At 40.1% G+C, this 25,960-nt stretch overlaps 1 protein-coding gene across 1 annotated transcript in view; it reads right to left on the bottom strand.

The window, feature by feature from the left end:
* Window positions 1-1,221: 1,221 nt before the first annotated feature.
* LOC128652708 (short transient receptor potential channel 2-like) overlaps window positions 1,222-25,960 on the bottom strand; it is a 137,100-nt gene continuing 112,361 nt past the window's right edge. The window contains 3 exon segments of the mRNA XM_053705639.1: window positions 1,222-1,440; window positions 1,443-1,540; window positions 18,415-18,544. Of these exon segments, the coding sequence (XP_053561614.1) occupies window positions 1,222-1,440; window positions 1,443-1,540; window positions 18,415-18,544 (447 nt within the window).

The raw sequence follows: 25,960 nt of genomic DNA, 5'->3' as shown, positions 1-25,960 counted from the left end.
GCCCTCATTCTGGGGTTTTTAACACCCCCCCCCCCCCTGTTGATAATCCTACTGCCCCCTGGAGCAAAACATTTCTCCAGCTCACTTTCTCTTACAGTCTGTCACAATGGACCGACTGTCCCTCTCACAAAGATGGACACTGCCTTGATCTGTTTTTCAGCTATCAATACACTCTCTCAATCTTCGCAAATTCCCATTTTCCTCTTTCTTACCATCATCTCCTCATTTAACACATCATAGATTTTCCTATTACTCCCCCTTTATCTAACCCACACACCAACTCCACAGAAGCATTAAGTCGCTAAATCAGCAGTATCTTTCAAACTCTCTAAAACCTGTACTACTTCCATCTCCTCCTTTTCCTGCCCTGACCAATCTATCTATCACTACAACTTCACTCTTACATCAGTCTTTGACAATTTGGGCCCTTCTACCATAGCTCGCAAATCACGCGCTAATCCTCAACCCTTGGTATACTACCTATTGAAGAAAATCCCGTTTTTTTGCTTACTTTCTTCACTACAAGTTCATCTTGAACTCCTATTATTCTGCCCTTAACCTCTCTAAACAGGATTACTTATTTAGTCTTATCTCTACTCTTTCTTCAAACGAAAAACATCTGTTCTCCACTTTCAATAACCTTCTCCATCCACTCCCACCTCCTATTATCAAATCTCTCTCAGCTCAAGATTGTGCCAACTACTTCACCAACAAAATTGATTCCATCAGAAATGAAATAATCTCTCAACACATTTCCAGTCTCTCACTAACATTTTTGTGCTCCACTTGTAATCTAGTCCTATATATTTAAACAGTTTCCTGCATTTAGTAAGTATACTAGAGCGTCCCTAGTTACCATTACTTTCCTAGGCGGGTAACAGTGTGCAAACATTAGAGAGAAAGGTTTTTAAATTAAAAAGGTGGAACATTTCTGTTTACACTGAGAAGCTGCATACATGATTTTCAGCACTTTTACATTCATGTTTTACTGTATCAGAGTAACCCTTTCTAACACTCTATATTTTGTTGATAACTATACACAATAGTTAGTTTGTATCTATATCTCATACAGACAGCTGGTGCTATATGAAGTAATTGCAATAATATAGCTGCTAATATATTTTCAGCAAATAAGGCACATTTAATTTGCAGTCTTTACTCCATGAGTAGTTATCCTGGTCTGTAAAGAGCTGGATCTATTTAACTTGATCTCTCTTACATTTACTCCTGGTCAGCATCCTGTCGCACAACACTAGTGTACAACACTTCCTCAGGGTATGGTGGGCAGTCCTCCTCAGGCACACTGACCATATTGTCTTGATGAATTGTCACCTCTGATGATTCCTTTCCTGAGCTGATGGATTCCTGGTCAAAGTTCTGGAAGCTGTTCTTGACTTTCATGAAGTAATGACTCAGCACATTCCCATTATCACTGGGCTGACAGGTGCCTTGTTGTCACAGAGTGAGCGTCTCATATTCTTCACCTCCGACTGCAGGCGAATAACATTCTTGTTTAACTCTGTGATCCTGTTCCCCAAATCTGCAGGAATAATGACACAGCAATTCTTACAGAGTAAAAAGGGCCGTAAACAGCTTGTAATAACAAGTCATTTCTTACATCTTAATGTTTTTAAAACAAATTAACATTATTTTTACTGCAATTGTTTATCAACAGCCAAACTCTAGCCACCATTTGCCTTATTTGGAGGAGCCAATCCGGGCTTTAGTCAGCAGACAACAATACTAGCCACTGTCATTATGTTAGTATAAAGTGCATTGTTTTTCAGCTGCTATCCAATAAAGTCAGTTAGGGACAACTATGTAGTAGGGGTAGCCTTGATACATCAGCAAGTGCACTTGAAAAGGGGACACCAAAAAAAAATTAAAATATATTGCAATTTTGTTGTTTAATTGCACATAACTAAACATTATGGGCTAGATTACAAGTGGAGTGATAAATTATCACGCACCTGCAAATGGGCAAATTTGCCCGTTTGTGGGCTCGCAATAATTAACCAGCTAATACAAGTGGCTTGTTATTGCTACCAACGAGCTTGCGGTAGAAATTAGCTATCAGAAAATTAACCAGAGATCAGATCTCTGGTTCATTTCTAAAAGTGCCAAAAATGCCCCCAAAATAGAGGGGCATTATAGTTTATTTTAAAAAAATGTAGCTTTTTTTTTTAGATAAAAAACAAACTGCACTAGGCAGTTTTTGGATTCTAAAGTTGGTGGGGGTGGGGTGTACCTTTACATTGCGGTCTATGGGAACTGTTTGTTCCCAGTAAATATATATGTATATGCTTATATACAAATTTGCTAGTTTGCGGGAACTCGATAATTAACCAGCGATTACAAGTGGCTGGTTATTACCACTGCAAGCTCGCGGTAGCAATTAGCGCTCAGAAAATTATCCAGAGATCCAATCTCTGGTTAATTTTCTAAAAGTGCCCCAAATTACCTTAAAATATATGGCATTGTAGTTTTTTTATTTTTTTAAAAAATGTAGCATTTTTTAAAATAAAAAACAATTGCACTAGGCAGTTTTTGGAGTCTGAAGTTGGAGTGTTAGGGGAAAAAAAGGCACTGAAAAGTGCCTTTACATTGCAGTCTATGGGAACTGTGTGTTCCCTGTAAATATATATGTATATGATTATATAGTAAGCAAAAGACTTTCCTTATAGATTGCTCCCAGACCAGAAATAATCACTATTTACGGCACATTTATCTGGCGTGGGAACAGTGAACAATGCAAAGAATTTGTGAAGTACTTAAATACTAATGATTTAAACCTAAGTTCCACATTTCAAACTGACAAATATAAAGCAACCTATTTAGATATCCAACTAAAGGTAGAAGAGCATAAAATAGTTACTGAACTATATAGAAAAGAAATTTCAGGAAAACACAATTTGAGGGCTGATTCGTGTCACCCAGCCCACACGACTAAATCCATTCCTAAGGGACAACTAAAAAGAATTAGGAGGATATGTACCAATGATAGTGACTATCTAGATCACTCATTAAACCTAGTTCACAGGCTTACCAATAGGGGATACGATAGAAACAAACTCACTAAAGCTAGAGCTGAAATAGCAAAAATTAAGAGAAAAGATCTAATTAAAAAAAACCGATGAGGCATCCAAAGTATCCAAAAATTGGAAAAGTGACACCATACTTTGTGTCACACAATATAGTAAACAATTTAATCAGATCAAAAATATAGTCAATAACAATCTAAAAATTCTTAGACTTGATGAAAAAATAGACAAATGCCTAGGTAATGGGGTTAAATTTGTATCAGAAAAGCACCAACAATTGGAAGTAAAGTTGTCCAATATGTTTACAACAATTCTACTATAAAGTCCAAAGAAACATGGCTTTCTAAAAAAGGTTTTTTTAAGTGTGGTAAGCACCCTTGCAATGTATGTCAACACTGTCACCTTGCAAATACTTTTACATCATCAGCAAATAATAGCATCTACAATATCAAATACAGACTAGATTGCTGTTCGAAATATGTGGTGTATTTAATAACTTGCCAAATCTGTAGGCAACAATACACAGGCTGTACTAGTCGTTTTCTGAAGGATAGAATACGTGAGCATTTGACATCATTAGAAAAGGATCCACCTAAAACACCAGTAGCTAAACACTATGCCAATCATAGAATAACCATTGAAGAAAGCAAAACAGCCTTTAAATTCCAAGCCATTGATTTTATTCCAGCAAATAAGAGAGGAGGAGATAGATTCAGGAAACTATTGGATAGAGAGGCAAAGTGGATATTTAAACTAGCAACCAAAGAGCCAAAAGGAATAAACTCCAGATGGGATCTTGATTTGTATCAAGGGAATTAAAGCATTAATATGTAAAAATTAAACAATAACCAAAAATCAAAGTTTGGATAATTACAACAGAACCAAACTAGTTTAATAATACTTGTTTACTCCCCAAATACCGGTCCCACCTACTCTATTTTTATTATGTGTCTAAGCCTTGAAAGCCCCAATAAATATAAAATAATAATATAAAAAAATATCATTATTTATTCTAATAAATAATATGCAGGTTTCTATATCCAAGTAGTGAAACAAAAGCCAAAATGGATTCACTATCAAAGAACGATATATAATTATCTAAATCGACAAATTATAATATCAGGTGTAAAGTTCAAAAAACTGTTTATTCACACTAAGTATACAAATTTTAGTATTGTAATATTTTAGTGTTGATATGAACTATCGGCTCTAATATATCTAGTTAACCCCTGCGAAGTAAGAAGATAAACTCTTAAAAAGTAGAGATACACATAACGTACTAATTCTAAATAGTGACAGAGGGGGTAATAAGAAGACTGACAAGATTTCAGACAAACGGAAAACCGTAATGTTCTGAATGCCTATATAAATAAAAGTATCAGAACTTTTAGAAACAAAAGAACAAAACATATATTAACAAAACACAAGAATGACTAAAAAATAGTATTGTAGTAAAATCTCAGTAGAATAAATACAGTACAATGCAACTATAGGAATTCTTTTGTTCTTTGCTATTGGTCAGAAATATGTATGAGCCGTATAGTATCATAAGTTAGTATCTTTTAATAAAAATAAAAATAATTTTTTTAAATAGCGACTCACTTTAAATTAATACACGTAACAAATTTCAATTAAAATATACAATCATCAACACTTTTTAATACACTTTATCACATATAGGTACTAATTATTTTGATTACACAGTTTGCTACTATGACATCACAAAAGGAGGAGTTTTCTTTCACATAAAGTATGCTCACTACACACACCTCCATATCTTTGACAAAGCGCCAGAAGGGCGTGAAACGCGTCAGATGACGTCACACTCCACACACCTGTTTCTCCTGGTAGTCACACCACTTACATTTGTCGAGTGTTTGTCCAACATGCCAAAATAGAGGTATGATCAATTTGCTTTACTTTGATTCATGTGTCTGTGCTGTGCCTTAAATAGTGATTATTTCTGGTCTGGGAGCAATCTATAAGGAAAGTCTTTTGCTTACTATATACCTGGAATGGGCAGCCTGGTCTGCAAGTCTGGGTTTGTGTCGGGAGAGGCGCCGGCACAGTGTTTCCTGTGTGTTCCTGCATAGACCTTACCTTTCAGTCCTTGAACTCTCACTCATCTGTGTATATATGATTATATACATATACATTTATGTGTTAATATGTGTATATACAGATATATTTATCTGTATATACACATATTAACACATAAATATATATATATGTAGCAGCGCCTCCCCTGTCCTATGTGTGTAATTACACTTTTTACATAATGTTTAAAAAAATAAAAAAATATTTTTTAAGTTTTTATATATATATTTTTTATCCCAAGGTACCCCCCCATCCCCCCCCCACCGCTACCATGCAAACATAAACTTAACTATAGCAGCATAGCAAGATTCCACATCCATATTGCGCAAAGAAGGAGAGGCTGTGAACCGTTCAGCTCCCCCTCCTTTGCGCAATATGGATGTCTTAGGAGCATTGAAAAGAAGGCCCGCTAGAGACTGCCACCCAGTGGCTTAAGTCTCTTAGTTGAAGTTAGTTAGTGCGGCCAGTACCGCTCAATAGAGGCTATGTTTTTAAGCAGCCTCTGCCGGAGCCCAGCCAATCAACGCCCTGCTCTCTTTTTTGTCATAGATAGAAGGTCTGGGCGCCGGGAGACTGAGAGATCCGACAGAGAGGTGGAGTCTTGTGTGAGCCGGTGAGGAGGACACTCAGTGTGCACTGTGAGGAGGAGTGGAGTAAGGAGTTCTCTGTCTGAGGCAAAATAATGCACTGCAGAGGTGAGTAGCTGAGCTGGCTCTGTGAAGGATTTTCAAAACAAACTGTCACATCAGAGCTTCCAGCAACCCCCTCCCTCCCTCCCCCTCCACTCCGGTGTTCTGTTTTTTTTTAACACACGGGCAGTGTCAGGTGGTTGAGGAAGAAGGCAAGCTGAGGTTCCGCTGCTATTCTGGAAGCTCTGAGCTAAGTATGCAGTCCCTCTCCCAATAGTGACTCCGGACTGCAGACTCATCACTTCAAACTTCAAAGACATTCTCGTTCAGCACATGGTCACTTTACAGGGGAAAATAAGGTACTGGGTGCGTGGCCCTAAAATCAATTATTTAGTTAATAACTCATTGTGATTTATTTGCCATTGCTACTCATAGTTGTGCTAATTGTTATGTAAATAAAACATGCTGCATATATAAATATATATTCATTCATTGAATGAAGCATTTTTTAGTTAGTGTAAACATTCCCAAAATACAAACTACATTATCTCTCTCCTCTCTTCTCTCTCTCCTGCTAAAGCTCAATGCTTTGTATGTTTGCTAAGATTATGTTAGACCAAGAAAAAATACAAAATAATTATAGTTTTTTTAACCCTGCATATCTTGATATATTATTTTTATAATACACAAAAAGAAAAAGTAACATGGAAGTAAGGAAGATTTTAAAAAAGTTTCTTGCTAGCACTTATAAATTATTCTCGAGCAGTCTTTTTTTTATAATATCAAAGTTAGGTGCCTATGGAGATTTTTTTTGTACACCTTTGATGTAGGTATGAAAGCTACTGTACTGCACTAAATGATGTGATTAACAACTAAATGATGTAATTGTATGTAATTTTATATATATCACGTGGAGCCCAAAAATTCCTGGCTCACTAACCTCTGACCTCACCGGTGTATAAGAGTGTATCTGTGTGTGTCTGTGTTTGTGTGAGTGTGTCTGTGTTTGTGTGAGTGTATAAGAGTGTATCTGTGTGTGTGAGTGTATAAGAGTGTATCTGTGTGTGTGTCTGTGTTTCTGTGAGTGTGTCTTTGTGTGTATCTGTGTTTGTGTGCGTGCGTCTGTGTTTGTGTGAGTGTATAAGAGTGTATCTGTGTGTGTGTTTGTGAGTGTATAAGAGTGTATCTGTGTGAGTGTTTGTGTTTGTGTGAGTGTATAAGAGTGTATCTGTGTGTGTGTCTGTGTTTGTGTGAGTGTCTCTGTGTGTTTATATGTGTATTTCTGTGGTTGGGGGGGGGGCCCAATCAATGGTATAGTAAGGGGCCCCAAAATGTCTAGTGGGGGCACTGCCAGGGGTGGAACTACAGGTGAGGATAGTAAAATAGAAAATTACATACTCTAATTCATTAAAGCATGCTATTTTAAGACTCTGGACCCCTATATCTTTGCCCCCCCCCTCTGCAAAGGTGTTAAACACATAATAGAAATACCACTCAGGCCTCACACACCACTGGTCCTGAGTGGAAACTGACACTAATACAATTATCAGCACTAGTAGCGTGATTCAGCAGTGTAACTAGCACTAATTATACTATGTATTTAACCCATATGCAAGGGTTAAACACGTGGAGGTACAGGTCACTAGTCTTAATACTGCATGCTCTACAGAAAAAGAGTATGTAGTTTTTCAACTATAATGTCCCTTTAATTTCTAAATACGGTGATATATATATATATATATATATATATATATATGTGTGTGTGTGTGTTTCTTGGGGGTATCACAGCCAGTGCCTCACTAGCATCTGAGCTCACCGCACGTCACTGATGCTGCCCCATATCGTCACACTCCCACCTCCTTGATTCACTGTTGATAATCCTGACCAGGTTCACACCAAACATGCTGCACCCCATCTGAGCTGAAAAATTGTATCTTGGTCTTGGCCATCTTACTAATTAATGTGTTCCCAGTAATCATCAGGCTTTTCATGTTGTTTAGCAAAGTTTAATCTTGCAGTTTTATGCCAAAGAGCAAACAAGGTTTTTTTCTCTTGGATGCTGTCCATAGAAGTTGACATTATGCAATGTCCTTAGCACTGTCTGAGCTGTCACAGAAACTCCAATTTCTAACAATAATCCCTAAGCTAAATCTGAAACACTTGCCTTGATGCAAATCTGAAGCACTTGCCTTGATGCAAATCTGAAGCACTTGCATGTTTTTCAGAGCTAGATTGTGCAAGTAGCGCACTGTCCGTGGCGTCATTTTAAGAGGACAGCCACTGCGGCCCTGATTTTTGGCACTGTACCTCCTGATTACTGCTGCAACTGTGTTTTGACTGATTTTTAGTTGGTCACCAATCTTCCTGTATCCTTTTCCATCTTTGCGAAGTCTCACAATCAGATTTTTCCATTCCTCTGGCAATTCTTTTCCATGTGGAGAAATGATGCAGACTTGCAGATAGACACAGCCCATTGGTCAAAAAATAGACTGTTCTGGTAACTATGCTAATGCAATTAGGCTAATTGGAAATCATAGATGTACTCAATTTTGTTTCAGTGATCTAACTTGTGTGTCAGTGACCACAGGTGTATTCACTTTTGTTGCATTAAGTTTCTACTTTGGGCCTGTATTTTTGATTGTTTATAATAGGAAATACTGTACTTATCAACTTAGAAATAAAACAATTATTGAGAGGTGATACCATTTTGAATAGTTTGATATTTAAGTGATATTGCCCAGAAGTGTACTCACTTCTGTTATATACTGTGCTTATATGTATATTGTATATATATATATATACATATATATATATATATATATATATATATATATATATATACACACACACATACATACGCACACAAACACACACTTTTTTATTTCTTTTTATAGACAGGAATTTATGTGCCTTACAGTCACAAATTTAACTGAATGAAGTTGAAACCCTCTTGGCATCAGTAAGGTTAAATAAGTTATTTTATGAAAACTTGAGGGAGTTTTCTGAATGAAATTTGAAAATCCCTTGTCCGGAAGCTATCTCAAGCAATCTTTGCCATCAGTGGAGATGTAAGAAGGAGGAAGGTAATTTGTCAAATTATACACAGTGGACGACCATAGTCAAACTCTGGCTATGTTTGCTGAGATATACACACATTGGAGCTTGTTCTCCTCCTTACGTCCCCACAGCTGTCCATCAAAAGTGGCTTTCTCCGTGCGGTCTATTAAATATTTCCCTTACATATCAATTTTACACATGATCAGCCCATACTCCTACTGACCTGAACCTCCCCGCAGAGGTCCCACCCGCTCCCGCCCCTCCTGCCCCCCTCCTGCGATGGGCCGCCCACCTGCCTCCCTTCTAACCCTCCCACGCCACCAACGATTGGCACCACCACTGCCCGATGCAAAGAGGGACACAGAGTGTCACTCTCTGCTTTGGTACCTCTGCAGGACTATTACTGCACTGCCCCACTCTTGGGGAATGCAGAAATAGCTCATCTCCCTACTTTTAGCGAGATTGCAGCAGAGAGCATCGGTGCTGTTTGTTAAGGGGTTAAGGCCAGGTATGTTTGTCTCGCGCTGCAGTCTCTACTGCGCATGACTGCGTCAGACAAACATACCTGGCCTTTTATAATATAGGACGTCAAGATGCTTACTGTCCCTTTAACATCAATTAGTAGAGCTTTTATTTATTTATTGCATGTAGAATGTTTACTTAAAGGGCATGTTAGAGATAGTGCTCTAATTACAAGTGAATTTATTACATATTTAATCCAGTGCTCTCAGAGACATAACATCATTATTATATAAATGCACAGTAGAGAACAACATTCCAGCACAGCTTTGTAAAAGATCTACCTACAAAAAGAAAATGTATGCTTACCTGATAAATATATTTCTTTTTTGACACAATGAGTCCACGGATTATCTTAATTACTAATGGGATATTCACCTCCTGGTCAGCAGGAGGAGGCAAAGAGCACCACAGCAGAGCTGTTAAATAGCTCCTCCCTTCCCTCCCACTCCAGTCATTCAACCGAAGTTAGGAAGAGAAAGGAAAAGCCAAGGTGCAGAGGTGTCTGAAGTTTACAATAATCCAAAACCTGTCTTACAAGAGCAGGGCGAGCCGTGGACTTATCGTGTCAAAAAAGAAATAAATTTATCAGGTAAGCATAAATTTTCTATTCTTTTTTAAGACACGATGAGTCCACGGATCATCTTAATTACTAATGGGATCCAATACCCAAGCTAGAGTACACAGATGATACGGGAGGGACAAGACAGGAAACCTAAATGGAAAGGCACCACTGCTTGAAGAACCTTTCTCCCAAAAGCGGCCTCAGCCGAGGCAAAAGTGTCAAATTTGTAAAACTTTGAAAAAGTGTGAAGAGAGGACCAAGTTGCAGCCTTGCAAATCTGTTCCACAGACGCTTCATTTTTGAATGCCCACGAGGAAGCAACTACTCTCGTGGAATGAGCTGTAACCCTCTCGGGAGGCTGCTGTCCAGCAGTCTCATATGCAAAACGTATGATACTCTTCAGCCAAAGAGAAAGAGAAGTAGCCATAGCTTTCTGTCCCTTGCATTTTCTTGACAAAATCACAAACAAAGAAGAAGACTGAGAAAAGTCCTTAGTCGCCTGTAAGTAAAATTTTAAAGCACGGACCACGTCTAAATTGTGCAGAAGTCGTTCTTTCTGAGAAGAAGGATAAGGACACAAAGAAGGAACAACAATTTCCTGATTAATGTTCCGATCAGAAACAACCTTAGGAAGAAATCCTAATTTAGTACGTAAAACTACCTTATCTGAATGGAAAATAAGGTAAGGAGATTCGTACTGTAATGCTGAGAGCTCTGACACTCTACGAGCCAAAGAAATGGCAACAAGAAATAAAACTTTCCAAGCTAACAACTTAATATCTAAGGAATGCATAGGCTCAAACGGAACCTCTTGAAGCACTTTGATAACTAAATTAAGACTCCATGGAGGAGTAACTGGTTTGAACAAAGGCCTGATCCTGACCAAGGCCTGACAAAATGATTGTACATCTGGGACATCCGCCAGACGTTTGTGTAACAGAATAGATAAGGCTGAGATTTGACCCTTTAGGGAACTCGTCGATAAACCTTTCTCCAAACCCTCTTGGAGAAAAGACAAAATTCTAGGAATCCGAACTCTATTCCACGAGTAGCCCTTGGATAGAGATATTTACGCCAAATCTTATGGTAAATCCTTCTAGTTACAGGCTTACAAGCCTGAATCATGGTCTCTATGACCAAGTCAGAAAACCCCCGCTTGGATAAAATTAAGCGTTCAATCTCCAAGCAGTCAGCTTCAGAGAAACTAGATTTGGATGAAGGAAGGGCCCCTGAATCAGAAGGTCCTTCCTCAACGGATTTCTCCAAGGTGGTAGAGACGCCATCTCCACCAAATCCGCATACCAAATCCTACGCAGCCAGGCCGGTGCTATGAGGATCACCGAAGCCCTCTCCTGTTTGATTCGAGCAATTACCCGAGGAAGAAGAGCAAAAAGAGGAAATAGGTATGCTAGACTGAATGTCCAAGGAACCGCCAGAGCATCTATCAGTTCCACCTGGACCTCGACCCGTATCTCAGGAGCTTGGCATTCTGACGGGATGCCATGAGATCCAGATCCGGGTGACCCCACTTGAGAATCAGGTCGGAGAACACTTCCGAATGGAGTTCCAATCCCCCCGGAAGAAAAGTCTGCCTGCTCAGGAAGTCCGCCTCCCAATTGTCCACCCCTGGGATGTGGATCGCCGACAGACAGCAAGAATGGGTCTCCGCCCACTGAATTATCTTGGATACCTCCGTCATAGCTAAGGAACTCCTCGTTCCTCCCTGATGATTGATGTAAGCCACTGAAGTTATGTTGTCCGACTGGAACCTGATAAACTGGGCCATGGCTAACTGAGGCCAGGCCAGAAGAGCATTGTAGATCGCTCTCAGTTCCAGAATGTTTATAGGGAGAACAGACTCTGAGTGAGTCCAAACTCCCTGGGCCTTTAGGGAGCCCCAGACTGCTCCCCACCCCATAAGGCTGGCGTCTGTTGTCACAATCACCCAAGATGGTCTGCGAAAGCAGGTTCCCTGGGAGAGATGATCCAGAGACAACCACTATTGAAGAGAGTCCCTTGTCTCCTGATCCAGAGTTAATTGAGGAGACAAGTCTGCATAATCTCCGTTCCATTGCCTGAGCATGCTTAACTGCAGAGGTCTGAGATGGAAACAAGCAAACAGGATGATGTCCATCGCCGCCACCATCAGTCCTATTAGCTCCATGCACTGAGTCACTGACGGCCGAGGAGTGGACTGAAGGACTCGGCAAGTATCTATAATCTTTGATTTCCTGACTTCTGTCAGAAAAATCTTCATGGACATAGAGTCTATAACGGTTCCCAAGAAAATGACTCTTGTACAAGGGACTAGGGAACTCTTTCCCAAATTTACCTTCCACCCGTGGGTTCTCAGGAAAGATAACACTATGTCACTGTGGGATCTTGCTAGTTGAAACGATGGCGCCTGGACTCGAATGTTGTCCAGATAAGGTGCCATCCTCTATGCCCCTTGACCAAAGTACCGCCAACAGAGACCCCAGAATCTTTGTGAAGATTCTGGGAGCAGTGGCCAGGCCGAAAGGAAGAGCCACAAACTGGAAGTGTTTGTCCTGAAAGGCAAATCTTAGGAACTTTTGATGATCCCTGTGAATAGGAACATGTAGGTATGCATCCTTTAAATCCACAGTTGTCATGAACTGACCCTCCTGGATTAAGGGAAGAATGGAACGAATAGTTTCCATCTTGAAGGACGGAACTCTGAGAAATTTGTTTAGACTCTTTAGATCTAAAATTGGTCTGAAGGTTCCCTCCTTTTTGGGAACCACAAACAGATTGGAATAAAAACCCTGACCCTGTTCCTGTACTGAGACGGGAACAATCACTCCAAGGGCAGCGAGGTCTCTTACACAATTTAAGAACGCCTCTCTTTTTGTCTGGTCTGCAGATAATCTTGAAAGAAGAAACCTGCCTCTGGGAGGAAAAATTTTGAACTCCAATTTGTATCCCTGAGACACTATTTCTATTGCCAGGGATCCTGAACGTCACAAACCCAAGCCTGAACGAAGAAGGAAAGTCTGCCCCCTACCAGATCCGGTCTCGGATCGGGGGCATGCCCTTCATGCTGTTTTTGATTCAATAGCAGGCTTCTTGGATTGTTTACCTTTGATCCAAGACTGGTTGGATCTCCATGTAGGCTTAGATTGCTCCTACTTACAGGAGGAAGAGGAAGAAATTCCCTTGAAATTTCAAAAGGAACGAAAATTACTCTGTCGTCCCATTTGTTTGTTTCTCTTATCCTGAGGAAGGAGATGACCCTTACCTCCCGTAATATCAGAGATAATTTCCATCAGGCCAGGTCCAAACAAGGTCTTCCACTTGTAAGGAATCGCTAGAAGCTTAGACTTAGATGACACGTCCACGGACCAGGGCTTTTACCATAAGGCTCTGCGGGCTAGGACAGAGAAACCCGAACTCTTAGCTGCCAGTTTAATAATTTGAAGGGAAGCATCCGTAATAAAATCATTAGCTAGCTTCAGAGCTTTTATCCTGTCTTGGATCTCCTCCAAAGAAGTCTCAGTCCTGAGAGACTCGGACAAAGTATCAAACCAATATGCTGCTGCACTAGTGACAGTCGCAATGCATGCAGCAGGCTGTAATAACAGAACATGGTGAACATAAATCTTTTTAAGTAAACCCTCTAACTTCTTGTCCATAGGATCTTTGAAAGCACAACTATCCTCTATGGGAATAGTGGTTCTCTTGGCTAAGGTGGAAATAGCTCCTTCCACCTTAGGAACTGTTTGCCAAGCCTCCTTGAAAGAGTCAGCTATGGGAAACATCTTCTTAAAAATAGAGGAGGGAGAAAAGGGAATGCCTGGGCTCTCCCACTCCTTAGTAACGATCTCCAAAGCTCGCTTTGGAACCGGAAATACGTCTGAGTAAGAAGGAACTTCAAAATATCTGTCTAATTTACTAGACTTCGCAGGGGCAACCATGACCGTGGAGTTGCAGTCGTCTAAAGTAACCAAAACCTCCCTGAGCAGCAGGCGGAGGTGTTCTAGCTTAAACCTAAAAGTTACAACCTCTAAGTCCGTCAGAGGCAATGAACCTTATGAATCTGAGATTTCACTCTTAGATGAAACAGCAGTACCCTCCTCTTCATGGCCTTGGGAGGGTACCTCCAAAATTGCAACAATTGCATCATAACTTACTGAATGTCTGGTTTTCCTCTTACGTTTGCCCTGCAACATTGGGAAAGCAGACAATGCATCAGAAATTGTAGAAGACATGAGAGGAGCAATGTATTTTAAAGTAACTCCAGCAGGAGCTATAGCAGAAGTGCAGGGCACTGCTTGTGCGGGCGGTAAATTTTGGGACGCTTGGGGAGAAAGCTGCGGCATACCTTGAACCTCGTCATTAGACTCTTGGACAGCATCCGCCTTTGAAAAGTTTTGCTCAGAAAAAATCTTTTCCCTAAAGTTTAAAGTCCTCTCAATACATGAGGGACAGAAAGGGATAGGTAGTTCCACATTTGCATCAAAACACAAGGAGCAAGTAACACTTTGCAAGTCTCCTTGGTCCATACTGAGTCACAATAGTATAATTATGCAATAAAAACTTTAATTTTACCCAAAAAAGTTTGAATGCAAAAAACGTTACTGTTCCTTTAAATTTAAAAGTGCAACTTTTTTACTGCACGTGAAAAAAACGTAGCCATAAACTAATAAAGATAAATGAATTCAAATTGAGACACCCCTACACCTCAGCAACTCTGCTGAGGCGCCTACCTGCCACCCGGACTTCACTATCGCCCTTTGTGGAGCTGGATCGATCCGGGACAACAACAACAACAAAACCGGAGCACAAAGCACTAGAACCGCCTGCCTCAAGTATAGAAAACCATGCGGTTCTAGTGACACGCTTTCCAGACGTCTCTACCACAGAAGATGTACTGAATATTGCGCAGATACAGGAAGCATGGGAATTCGAAGCTCCGCCCATCGTGGGCATTACTGCATTTTAACTCCCGACCGGCTTATCTACTTGTTTAAGCCGTAGGAAAATTTAATCACCCTAGCAAAAAATAAAACCAGCTTAACTCCCAGCCCTAGTGCCTGCAGTGATTGCTGTCCAAATACCCTCCATATAAAGAGAGCTTGATGTCCCAAACATAAAAGCCCCTATCAAATGAGCCTTATATGTTTAACTGATTAAATTAAATTAAAGTGCCCACTTTCCTCTGAGTTAATGTCCTTGACCCCAGAATAACAAAGTCAGCACTTACCTTAAAATCTTGGAGTGGGAAGGGAAGGGAGGAGCTATTTAACAGCTCTGCTGTGGTGCTCTTTGCCTCCTCCTGCTGACCAGGAGGGGAATATCCCATTAGTAATTAAGATGATCCGTCGACTCATCATGTCTTAAAAAAGAAATCTGCCCGACAGCAGGGCAGCTCAGCAGCTTTATGAGGTCCTCTCCCTCACATAGCCCTGTGGATAAAGATAAAGCCTGAGTAATCTTACTTAAGCCATCGGGGTTAGGGCAGCATCAATGTATGGGAGGTGCAGTGAGAATTATGTCCCACAAGTTCCCATTGCTCTAAAGCCACCAAAGCTCTACTGAAGAGACTGATATGGACTACGGTTACACCCTAGAACAAAGCAGCACAATCTTGCACTACTTTAAAAACAATAAAATCTTGATTGAAGAATCTATACTAACACCTCACTTTACCTCTTCCTATCACTAACGTAGGCAAAGAGAATGACTGGGGTGGGAGGGAAGGTCGGAGCTATTTAACAGCTCTGCTGTGGTGCTCTTTGCCTCCTCCTGCTGACCAGGAGGTGAATATCCCATTAGTAATTAAGATGATCCGTGGACTCATTCGGCTAGATTTAGAGTTTGGCGTTAGCCGTCAAAACCAGCGTTAGAGGCTCCTAACTCTGGTTTTGGGCTACCGCTGGTATTTAGAGTCAGTCAGGAAAGGGTCTAACGCTCACTTTCCAGCCGCGACTTTTCCATACCGCAGATCCCCCCACGCCATTTGCGTATCCTATCTTTTCAATGGGATCTTTCTAACGCCGGAATTTAGAGTCTTGGCTGAAGTGAGCGTTAGAAATCTAACGACAAAACTCCAGCCGCCGAAAAAAGTCAGGAGTTAAGAGCTTTCTGGGCTAACGCCGGTTTATAAAGCTCTTAACTACTGTGCTCTAAAGTACACTAACACCCATAAACTACCTATGTACCCCTAAACCGAGGTCCCCCCACATCGCCGCCACTCTATTAAAATGTTTTAACCCCTAATCTGCCGACCACACACCGCCGCCACCTACGTTATCCCTATGAACCCCTAATCTGCTGCCCCTAACACCGCCGACCCCTATATTATATTTATTAACCCCTAATCTGCCGCCCCCAACGTCGCCTCCACCTACCTACAATTATTAACCCCTAATCTGCCGACCAGACCTCATCGCCACTATAATAAATGTATTAACCCCTAATCCGCCTCACTCCCGCCTCAATAAATAGTATTAACCCCTAATATGCCCTCCCTAACATCACCGACACCTAACTTCAAGTATTAACCCCTAATCTGCCGACCGGACCTCATCGCTACTCTAATAAATTTATTAACCCCTAAACCTAAGTCTAACCCTAACCCTAACACCCCCCTAAATTAAATATAATTTAAATCTAATGAAATAAATGAACTCTTATTAAATAAATTATTCCTATTTAAAGCTAAATACTTACCTGTAAAATAAATCCTAATATAGCTACAATATAAATTATAATTATATTGTAGCTATTTTAGGATTTATATTTATTTCACAGGCAACTTTGTAATTATTTTAACCAGGTACAATAGCTATTAAATAGTTCATAACTATTTAATAGCTACCTAGTTAAAATAATTACAAAATAACCTGTAAAATAAATCCTAACCTAAGTTACAATTAAACCTAACACTACACTATCAATAAATTAATTAAATAAAATACCTACAATTATCTACAATTAAATCTAACACTACACTATCAATAAATTAATTAAATACAAATACCTACAAATAAATACAATTAAATAAACTAACTAAAGTACAAAAAATAAAAAAGAACTAAGTTACAAAAAATAAAAAAATATTTACAAACATTAGAAAAATATTACAACAATTTTAAGCTAATTACACCTACTCTAAGCCCCCTAATAAAATAACAAAGACCCCCAAAATAAAAAAATGCCCTACCCTATTCTAAAATTAAATAGAAAAGCTCTTTTACCTTACCAGCCCTTAAAAGGGCCCTTTGCGGGGCATGCCCCAAAGAATTCAGCTCTTTTGCCTGTAAAAAAAAAAACATACAATACCCCCCCCCAACATTACAACCCACCACCCACATGCGGGGGCAGCAGATTAGGGGTTAATAAGTGTAAGGTTAGGGGTGTTTAGACTCGGGGTACATGTTAGGGTGTTAGGGTGTTAGGTGCAGACTTAGGAAGTGTTTCCCCATAGGAAACAATGGGGCTGCGTTAGGAGCTGAACACTGCTTTTTTGCAGGGGTTAGGTTTTTTTTCAGCTCAAACTGCCCCATTGTTTCCTATGGGGGAATCGTGCACGAGCACGTTTTTGAAGCTGGCCGCGTCCGTAAGCACCGCTGGTATTGAGAGTTGCAGTGGCGGTAAATATGCTCTACGCTCCCTTTTTGGAGCCTAACGCAGCCCTTCTGTGAACTCTAAATACCAGCGGTATTTAAAAGGTGCGGGGGGAAAAAAGCCAGCGTTAGATACGCGGGTCGTTACCGACAAAACTCTAAATCTATAGGGTCAGGGTTCTGGGTCCTGCAGAATTCACTCCAACCTCTCTGGTGAGGTGAAGAAAAACACAACACAATTTATATAATAATGACCATGTTTTATTATTTATACTACTATATATGCTGTAGTACTCATGCTCATGTAGCCCTACATACAAAGCTGACAGTCTCACTAATGATTTATATGTTACCTGTCTATGCATATTGTATGTCTGCATCTGTCTATTTTATATAATGACATTAATTGTGTTACCTCTGTGTTTATTTTTGTAGGTTTTCTTTATATTCCATGTAGTTTCTTTATAGAATGGGTTATTTGTGTGATATAATCACAGTAGAGGCAGTAAGGACTAATACTTAAAGGGACACTAAACCCAATGTTTTTCTTTCATGATTCAGATAGAGCAGCAACTTTAAACAACTTTCTAATTTACTCCTATTATCTAATTTTCTTAGTTCTTTTGGTATCTTTATTTGAAAAGGAGGCATGAAATCTTAGGAGCCGGCCCATTTTTGGTTCAGACCTCTGGACAGCGCTTGCTGATTGGTGGCTACATTTAGCCACCAACATTTCAGCACAGGTATATACTTATAATTACAAATGTTCTTTGTTTTTTCTGTAAGGTATGGATTTGCCACTATATTTTGTGTTGCAGTTGTATTGATTTGTCTAAGTTTGACTGCTCCTGGATTAAATACCTTGGAAGAGCTGCATTTTAAGACAGTATGGTTTGGCAGGCTTATTGATTACTTACCTTTACGTCTTCCCTCTTCAAACTCCCTCCTGGCTGTATCTATGTACCTCTGAACCAGAGCTCTGATCACCTGCAGGCGATACGATGCACGGCTTTCTCCAAGGTCACCTTTTTCAAGAGCCCTGTTAGTCTGAACAAATAAAGGCATTCAGAACATTGTAGTATTAAAGTAAAATAAGAAGACAAATTGCCCAGTCCATCAAAATTTCTGAGCAAAAGTAACAAGCGACAGCTTTATTTACATAGACCAAGATTACAAGTTTTGTGCTTTACCGGGTGCATAAATAAAACAAAATCCATCAAGTACAAATTTTCACTTTCTGTCACTTCTGTTGAGTCAAAAGAAGGCAAAAAAAAATTGAAGCTATTTCTAATTGTGCCTTAAAGTGTCAGTCACATTTCTCCTTGGATCAACAACATACTGATAGGACTAACTGGTATATCCGTGTATGCTCTGCTTAGCCAACTAGCATCTTAGCATCTAGTCCTGTTCTTCTAAAAGCATCTACTGAATTTACTAAATCTAGGTAGAGTTCCATGTTCTTATTGTTACGCTGCTGTAGGTGAAATCTCTGTTCATCAAGTCTCAGTGATTGGCCCCTGGTGCTTTGTATAGTCCTACTGATAAACAGGTCCGCCAGTAATTGCTTATATGGACCCCGTATATATTTGTATAAAGTAATAATATCCCCTATGAGAGGTCTCCTATTCAATGTAAATAACTGCAACATGTCCATCCTTTCTTCATAACCCAAATCTTCCTTCCTGAAAACTGCAGCCCAAAACTGTCCGTTACTGTCCTCTAACTGCTGACTGACTTTGTATCTTGTTGCTAAAGTCTTTAGCCTACAATAACTCTCAAGTCCTTTTAATGATATCTCTAACTCATTTACCTCCCAGCTGTCCCTGATTGTGAGCTCTGCCCCTGTGAGACAGCCATATGCTCCTCTTCACAGAATTTCCCTTAGCTCCACCCATGAAACACCCAGAAACACCCACAAATTGCCCTGACAAACCCAAAGACCACCCAGAAACACCCACAAATTGCCCTGACACACCCAAAGACCACCCAGAAACACCCACAAATTGCCCTGACACACCCAAAGACCACCCAGAAACACCCACAAATTGCCCTGACACACCCAAAGACCACCCAGAAACACCCACAAATTGCCCTGACACACCCAAAGACCACCCATAAACACCACAAATCCCACCCATGATCCCTTCCCTCCCAACATGGCTCCACCCACAAAATGGTGACAACCTCCTATTGACCTGTGTCCCTCATTCTCAGCCAAAAATGTTGTGAGGTTTACATTTAAAACAACTTTCAATTTACTTCTATTATGTAATTTGCTTAGTTCTCTTGGTATCCTTATTTGAAAAGCATACTTAGGAAGGTTCAGGAGCAGCAATCCATTATTGGGAGCTAGCTACTGATTGGTGGCTGCATATATATGCTTCTTGTCACTGGCTCCCCAGATGTGCTCAGCTAGTTCCCCCGGAGTGCATTGCTGCTCTTTCAACAAAGGATACCAAGATAATTAAGCAAATTTGATAATTGGAATTAAAATCACATGTATGTCTATAATCACATGTATATCTATAATCACATGTGTGTCTATAATCACAAGTATATATATATAATCACATGTAAGTCTATAATCACATGTATGTCTATAATCACATGTATGTCTATAATCACATGTATATCTATAATCAAATGTATATCTATAATCACATGTAAGTCTATGATCACATGTATATCTATAATCAAATGTATATCTTTAATCACATGTATGTCTATAATCACATGTAAGTCTATAATCACATGTAAGTCTATAATCACATGTATATCTATAATCACATGTATGTCTATAATCACATGTAAGTCTATAATCACATGTAAGTCTATAATCACATGTGTGTCTATAATAACATGTATGTCTATAATCACATGTAAGTCTATAATCACATGTATGTCTATAATCACATGTATGTCTATAATCACATGTATATCTATAATCACATGTATGTCTATAATCACATGTATGTCTATAATCACATGAATGTCTATAATCACATGTATGTCTATAATCACATGTATGTCTATAATCACATGTATGTCTATAATCACATGAATGTCTATAATCACATGTATATCTATAATCACATGTATGCCTATAACCACATGTATGTCTACAATCACATGAATGTCTATAATAACATGTATGTCTATAATAACATGTATGTCTATAATCACATGTATGTCTATAATCACATGTATATCTATAATCACATGTATGTCTATAATCACATGTATATCTATAATCACATGTATATCTATAATCACATGTATGTCTATAATCACATGTATATCTATAATCACATGTATGCCTATAACCACATGTATGTCTATAATCACATGTATATCTATAATCACATGTATGCCTATAACCACATGTATGTCTACAATCACATGAATGTCTATAATAACATGTATGTCTATAATCACATGTATGTCTATAATCACATGTATATCTATAATCACATGTATATCTATAATCACATGTATGCCTATAACCACATGTAAGTCTATAATCACATGTAAGTCTATAATCACATGTATGTCTATAATCACATGTATGCCTATAACCACATGTATGTCTATAATCACATGTATGCCTATAACCACATGTATGTCTACAATCACATGAATGTCTATAATAACATGTATGTCTATAATAACATGTATGTCTATAATCACATGTATGTCTATAATAACATGTATGTCTATAATCACATGTATATCTATAATCACATGTATATCTATAATCACATGTATGCCTATAACCACATGTATGTCTACAATCACATGTATATCAATAATCACTTGTATCACATGTAACTCATGAAGGACAAATTGTGGGTGCAATATTCTGTAAAACACATAAAAACAATAGTAGACATTTTACAGGCGTTAAATGAGGTTTACACAAGGAGAGGGAAGTAGTAATGTTGGGAGCAGACAGACATGAGTATGAAGTATAGGCATATGTGAGGCTGTAGGCTGAGGTCAGTATTCTATAAGGTTGACACAGGGGAACTAGAAACTATAGGTATATGTCAGGCTGTAGGCTAAGGTCAGTATTCTGTAAGGATGCCACTGGTGGAACTAGCAAGTATAGGTATATGTGAGGCTGTAGGCTAAGGTCAGTATTCTATAAGGATGCCACTGGTGGAACTAGCAAGTATAGGTGTATGTGCGGCTGTAGGCTAAGGTCAGTATTCTGTAAGGATGCCACTGGTGGAACTAGCAAGTATAGGTATATGTGAGGCTGTAGGCTAAGGTCAGTATTCTATAAGGATGACACAGGGGAACTAGCAAGTATAGGTATATGTGAGGCTGTAGGCTAAGGTCAGTATTCTGTAAGGATGCCACTGGTGGAACTAGCAAGTATAGGTGTATGTGAGGCTGTAGGCTAAGGTCAGTATTCTGTAAGGATGCCACTGGTGGAACTAGCAAGTATAGGTATATGTCAGGCTGTAGGCTAAGGTCAGTATTCTATAAGGATGCCACTGGGGGAACTAGCAAGTATAGGTATATGTCAGGCTGTAGGCTAAGGTCAGTATTCTATAAGGATGGCACAGGGGAACTAGCAAGTATAGGTGTATGTGAGGCTGTAGGCTAAGGTCAGTATTCTGTAAGGATGCCACTGGGGGAACTAGCAAGTATAGGTATCTGTGAGGCTGTAGGCTAAGGTCAGTATTCTGTAAGGATGCCACTGGGGGAACTAGCAAGTATAGCTATATGTGAGGCTGTAGGCTAAGGTCAGTATTCTGTAAGGATGCCACTGGTGGAACTAGCAAGTATATGTGAGGCTGTAGGCTAAGGTCAGTATTCTGTAAGGATGCCACTGGGGGAACTAGCAAGTATAGGTATATGTGAGGCTGTAGGCTAAGGTCAGTATTCTGTAAGGATGCCACTGGGGGAACTAGCAAGTATAGGTATATGTGAGGCTGTAGGCTAAGGTCAGTATTCTATAAGGTTGCCACTGATGGAACTAGCAAGTATAGGTATATCTGAGGCTGTATGCTAAGGTCAGTATTCTGTAAGGATGCCACTGGGGGAACTAGCAAGTATAGGTATATGTGAGGCTGTAGGCTAAGGTCAGTATTCTATAAGGTTGCCACTGGTGGAACTAGCAAGTATAGGTATATGTGAGGCTGTAGGCTAAGGTCAGTATTCTATAAGGATGCCACTGGTTGAACTAGCAAGTATAGGTATATGTGAGGCTGTAGGCTAAGGTCAGTATTCTATAAGGATGACACAGGGGAACTAGCAAGTATAGGTATATGTGAGGCTGTAGGCTAAGGTCAGTATTCTGTAAGGATGCCACTGGGGGAACTAGCAAGTATAGGTATATGTGAGGCTGTAGGCTAAGGTCAGTATTCTATAAGGATGCCACTGGGGGAACTAGTAAGTATAGGTATATGTCAGGCTGTAGGCTAAGGTCAGTATTCTGTAAGGATGGCACTGGTGGAACTAGCAAGAATAAATATATGTGAGACTGTAGGCTAAGGTCAGTATTCTATAAGGATGCCACTGGTGGAACTAGAAAGTATAGATATATGAGAGGCTGTAGGCTAAGGTCAGTATTCTATAAGGTTGCCACTGGTGGAACTAGCAAGTATAGGTACATGTGAGGCTGTAGGCTAAGGTCAGTATTCTATAAGGTTGCCACTGGTTGAACTAGCAAGTATAGGTATATGTGAGGCTGTAGGCTAAGGTCAGTATTCTATAAGGATGTGACTGGGGGAACTAGCAAGTATAGGTATATGTGAGGCTGTAGGCTAAGGTCAGAATTCTATAAGGATGCCACTGAGGAACTAGCAAGTATAGGTATATGTGAGGCTGTAGGCTAAGGTCAGTATTCTATAAGGTTGACAAAGGGGAACTAGCAGGTATAGGTATATGTGAAGCTGTAGCCTAAGGTCAGTATTCTATAAGGATGACACAGGGGAACTAGCAAGTATAGGTATATGTGAGACTGTAGGCTAAGGTCAGTATTCTATAAGGATGCCACTGGTGGAACTAGCAAGTATAGGTATATGTGAGGCTGTAGGGTAAGGTCAGTATTCTATTAGGATGACACAGGGGAACTAGCAAGTATAGGTATATGTGAGGCTGTAGGCTAAGTTCACTATTCTATAAGGATGCCACTGGTGGAACTAGCAAGTATAGGTATACGTGAGGCTGTAGGCTAAGGTCAGTATTCTAAAAGGATGCCACTGGTGGAACTAGCAAGTATAGGTATACGTGAGGCTGTAGGCTAAGGGCAGTATTCTATAAGGATGCCACTGGTGGAACTAGCAAGTATAGATATATGTGAGGCTGTAGGCTAAGGTCAGTATTCTATAAGGTTGCCACTGGTGGAACTAGCAAGTATAGGTATATGTGAGGCTGTAGGCTAAGGTCAGTATTCTATAAGGATGCCACTGGTGGAACTAGCAAGTATAGGTATATGTGAGGCTGTATGCTAAGGTCAGTATTCTATAAGGATGACACAGGGGAACTAGCAAGTATAGGTATATGTGAGGCTGTAGGCTAAGGTCAGTATTCTATAAGGATGCCACTGGGGGAACTAGCAAGTATAGGTATCTGTAAGGCTGTAGGCTAAGGTCAGTATTCTGTAAGGATGCCACTGGTGGAACTAGCAAGTATAGGTATATGTGAGGCTGTAGGCTAAGGTCAGTATTCTGTAAGGATGCCACCGGTGGAACTAGCAAGAATAGGTATATGTGAGGCTGTAGGCTAGTGTCAGTATTCTATAAGGTTGCCACTGGTGGAACTAGCAAGTATAGGTATATGTGAGACTGTAGGCTAAGGTCAGTATTCTATAAGGATGCCACTGGTGGAACCAGCAAGTATAGGTATATGTGAGGCTGTAGGCTAAGGTCAGTATTCTATAAGGATGCCACTGGGGGAACTAGCAAGTAAAGGTATATGTGAGGCTGTAGGCTAAGGTCAGTATTCTATAAGGATGCCACTGGTGGAACCAGCAAGTATAGGTATATGTGAGGCTGTAGGCTAAGGTCAGTATTCTATAAGGATGCCACTGGGGGAACTAGCAAGTAAAGGTATATGTGAGGCTGTAGGCTAAGGTCAGTATTCTATAAGGATGCCACTGGTGGAACTAGCAAGTATAGGTATATGTGAGGCTGTAGGCTAAGGTCAGTATTCTATAAGGATGCCACTGGAGGAACTAGCAAGTATAGGTATATGTGAGGCTGTAGGCTAAGGTCAGTATTCTATAAGGTTGACACAGGGGAACTAGCAAGTATAGGTATATGTGAGGCTGTAGTCTAAGGTCAGTATTCTGTAAGGATGCCACTGGGGGAACTAGCAAGCATAGGTATATGTGAGGCTGTAGGCTAAGGTCAGTATTCTGTAAGGATGCCACTGGGGGAACTAGCAAGCATAGGTATATGTGAGGCTGTAGGCTAAGGTCAGTATTCTGTAAGGATGCCACTGGGGGAACTAGCAAGTATAGCTATATGTGAGGCTGTAGGCTAAGGTTAGTATTCTATAAGGATACCACTGGTGGAACTAGCAAGTATAGGTATCTGTGAGGCTGTAGGCTAAGGTCAGTATTCTGTAAGGATGCCACTGGTGGAACTAGCAATTATAGGTATATGTGAGGCTGTAGGCTAAGGTCAGTATTCTATAAGAATGCCACTTGTGGAACTAGCAAGTATAGGTATATGTGAGGCTGTAGGCTAAGGTCAGTATTCTATAAGGATGACACAGGGGAACTAGCAAGTATAGGTATATGTGAGGCTGTAGGCTAAGGTAAGTATTCTATAAGGATGACACAGGGGAACTAGCAAGTATAGGTATTTGTGAGGCTGTAGGCTAGTGTCAGTATTCTATAAGGTTGCCACTGGTGGAACTAGCAAGTATAGGTATATGTGAGACTGTAGGCTAAGGTCAGTATTCTATAAGGATGCCACTGGTGGAACCAGCAAGTATAGGTATATGTGAGGCTGTAGGCTAAGGTCAGTATTCTATAAGGATGCCACTGGGGGAACTAGCAAGTAAAGGTTTATGTGAGGCTGTAGGCTAAGGTCAGTATTCTATAAGGATGCCACTGGTGGAACCAGCAAGTATAGGTATATGTGAGGCTGTAGGCTAAGGTCAGTATTCTATAAGGATGCCACTGGGGGAACTAGCAAGTAAAGGTATATGTGAGGCTGTAGACTAAGGTCAGTATTCTATAAGGATGCCACTGGTGGAACTAGCAAGTATAGGTATATGTGAGGCTGTAGGCTAAGGTCAGTATTCTATAAGGATGCCACTGGAGGAACTAGCAAGTATAGGTATATGTGAGGCTGTAGGCTAAGGTCAGTATTCTATAAGGTTGACACAGGGGAACTAGCAAGTATAGGTATATGTGAGGCTGTAGTCTAAGGTCAGTATTCTGTAAGGATGCCACTGGGGGAACTAGCAAGCATAGGTATATGTGAGGCTGTAGGCTAAGGT

The sequence above is a fragment of the Bombina bombina genome, chromosome 3 (assembly GCF_027579735.1).
Source record: "Bombina bombina isolate aBomBom1 chromosome 3, aBomBom1.pri, whole genome shotgun sequence".
NCBI lineage: Eukaryota > Metazoa > Chordata > Amphibia > Anura > Bombinatoridae > Bombina > Bombina bombina.
The sequence above is the reverse complement of the archived record's forward strand: the minus strand, read 5'-3'. Positions and strand labels throughout refer to the sequence as shown.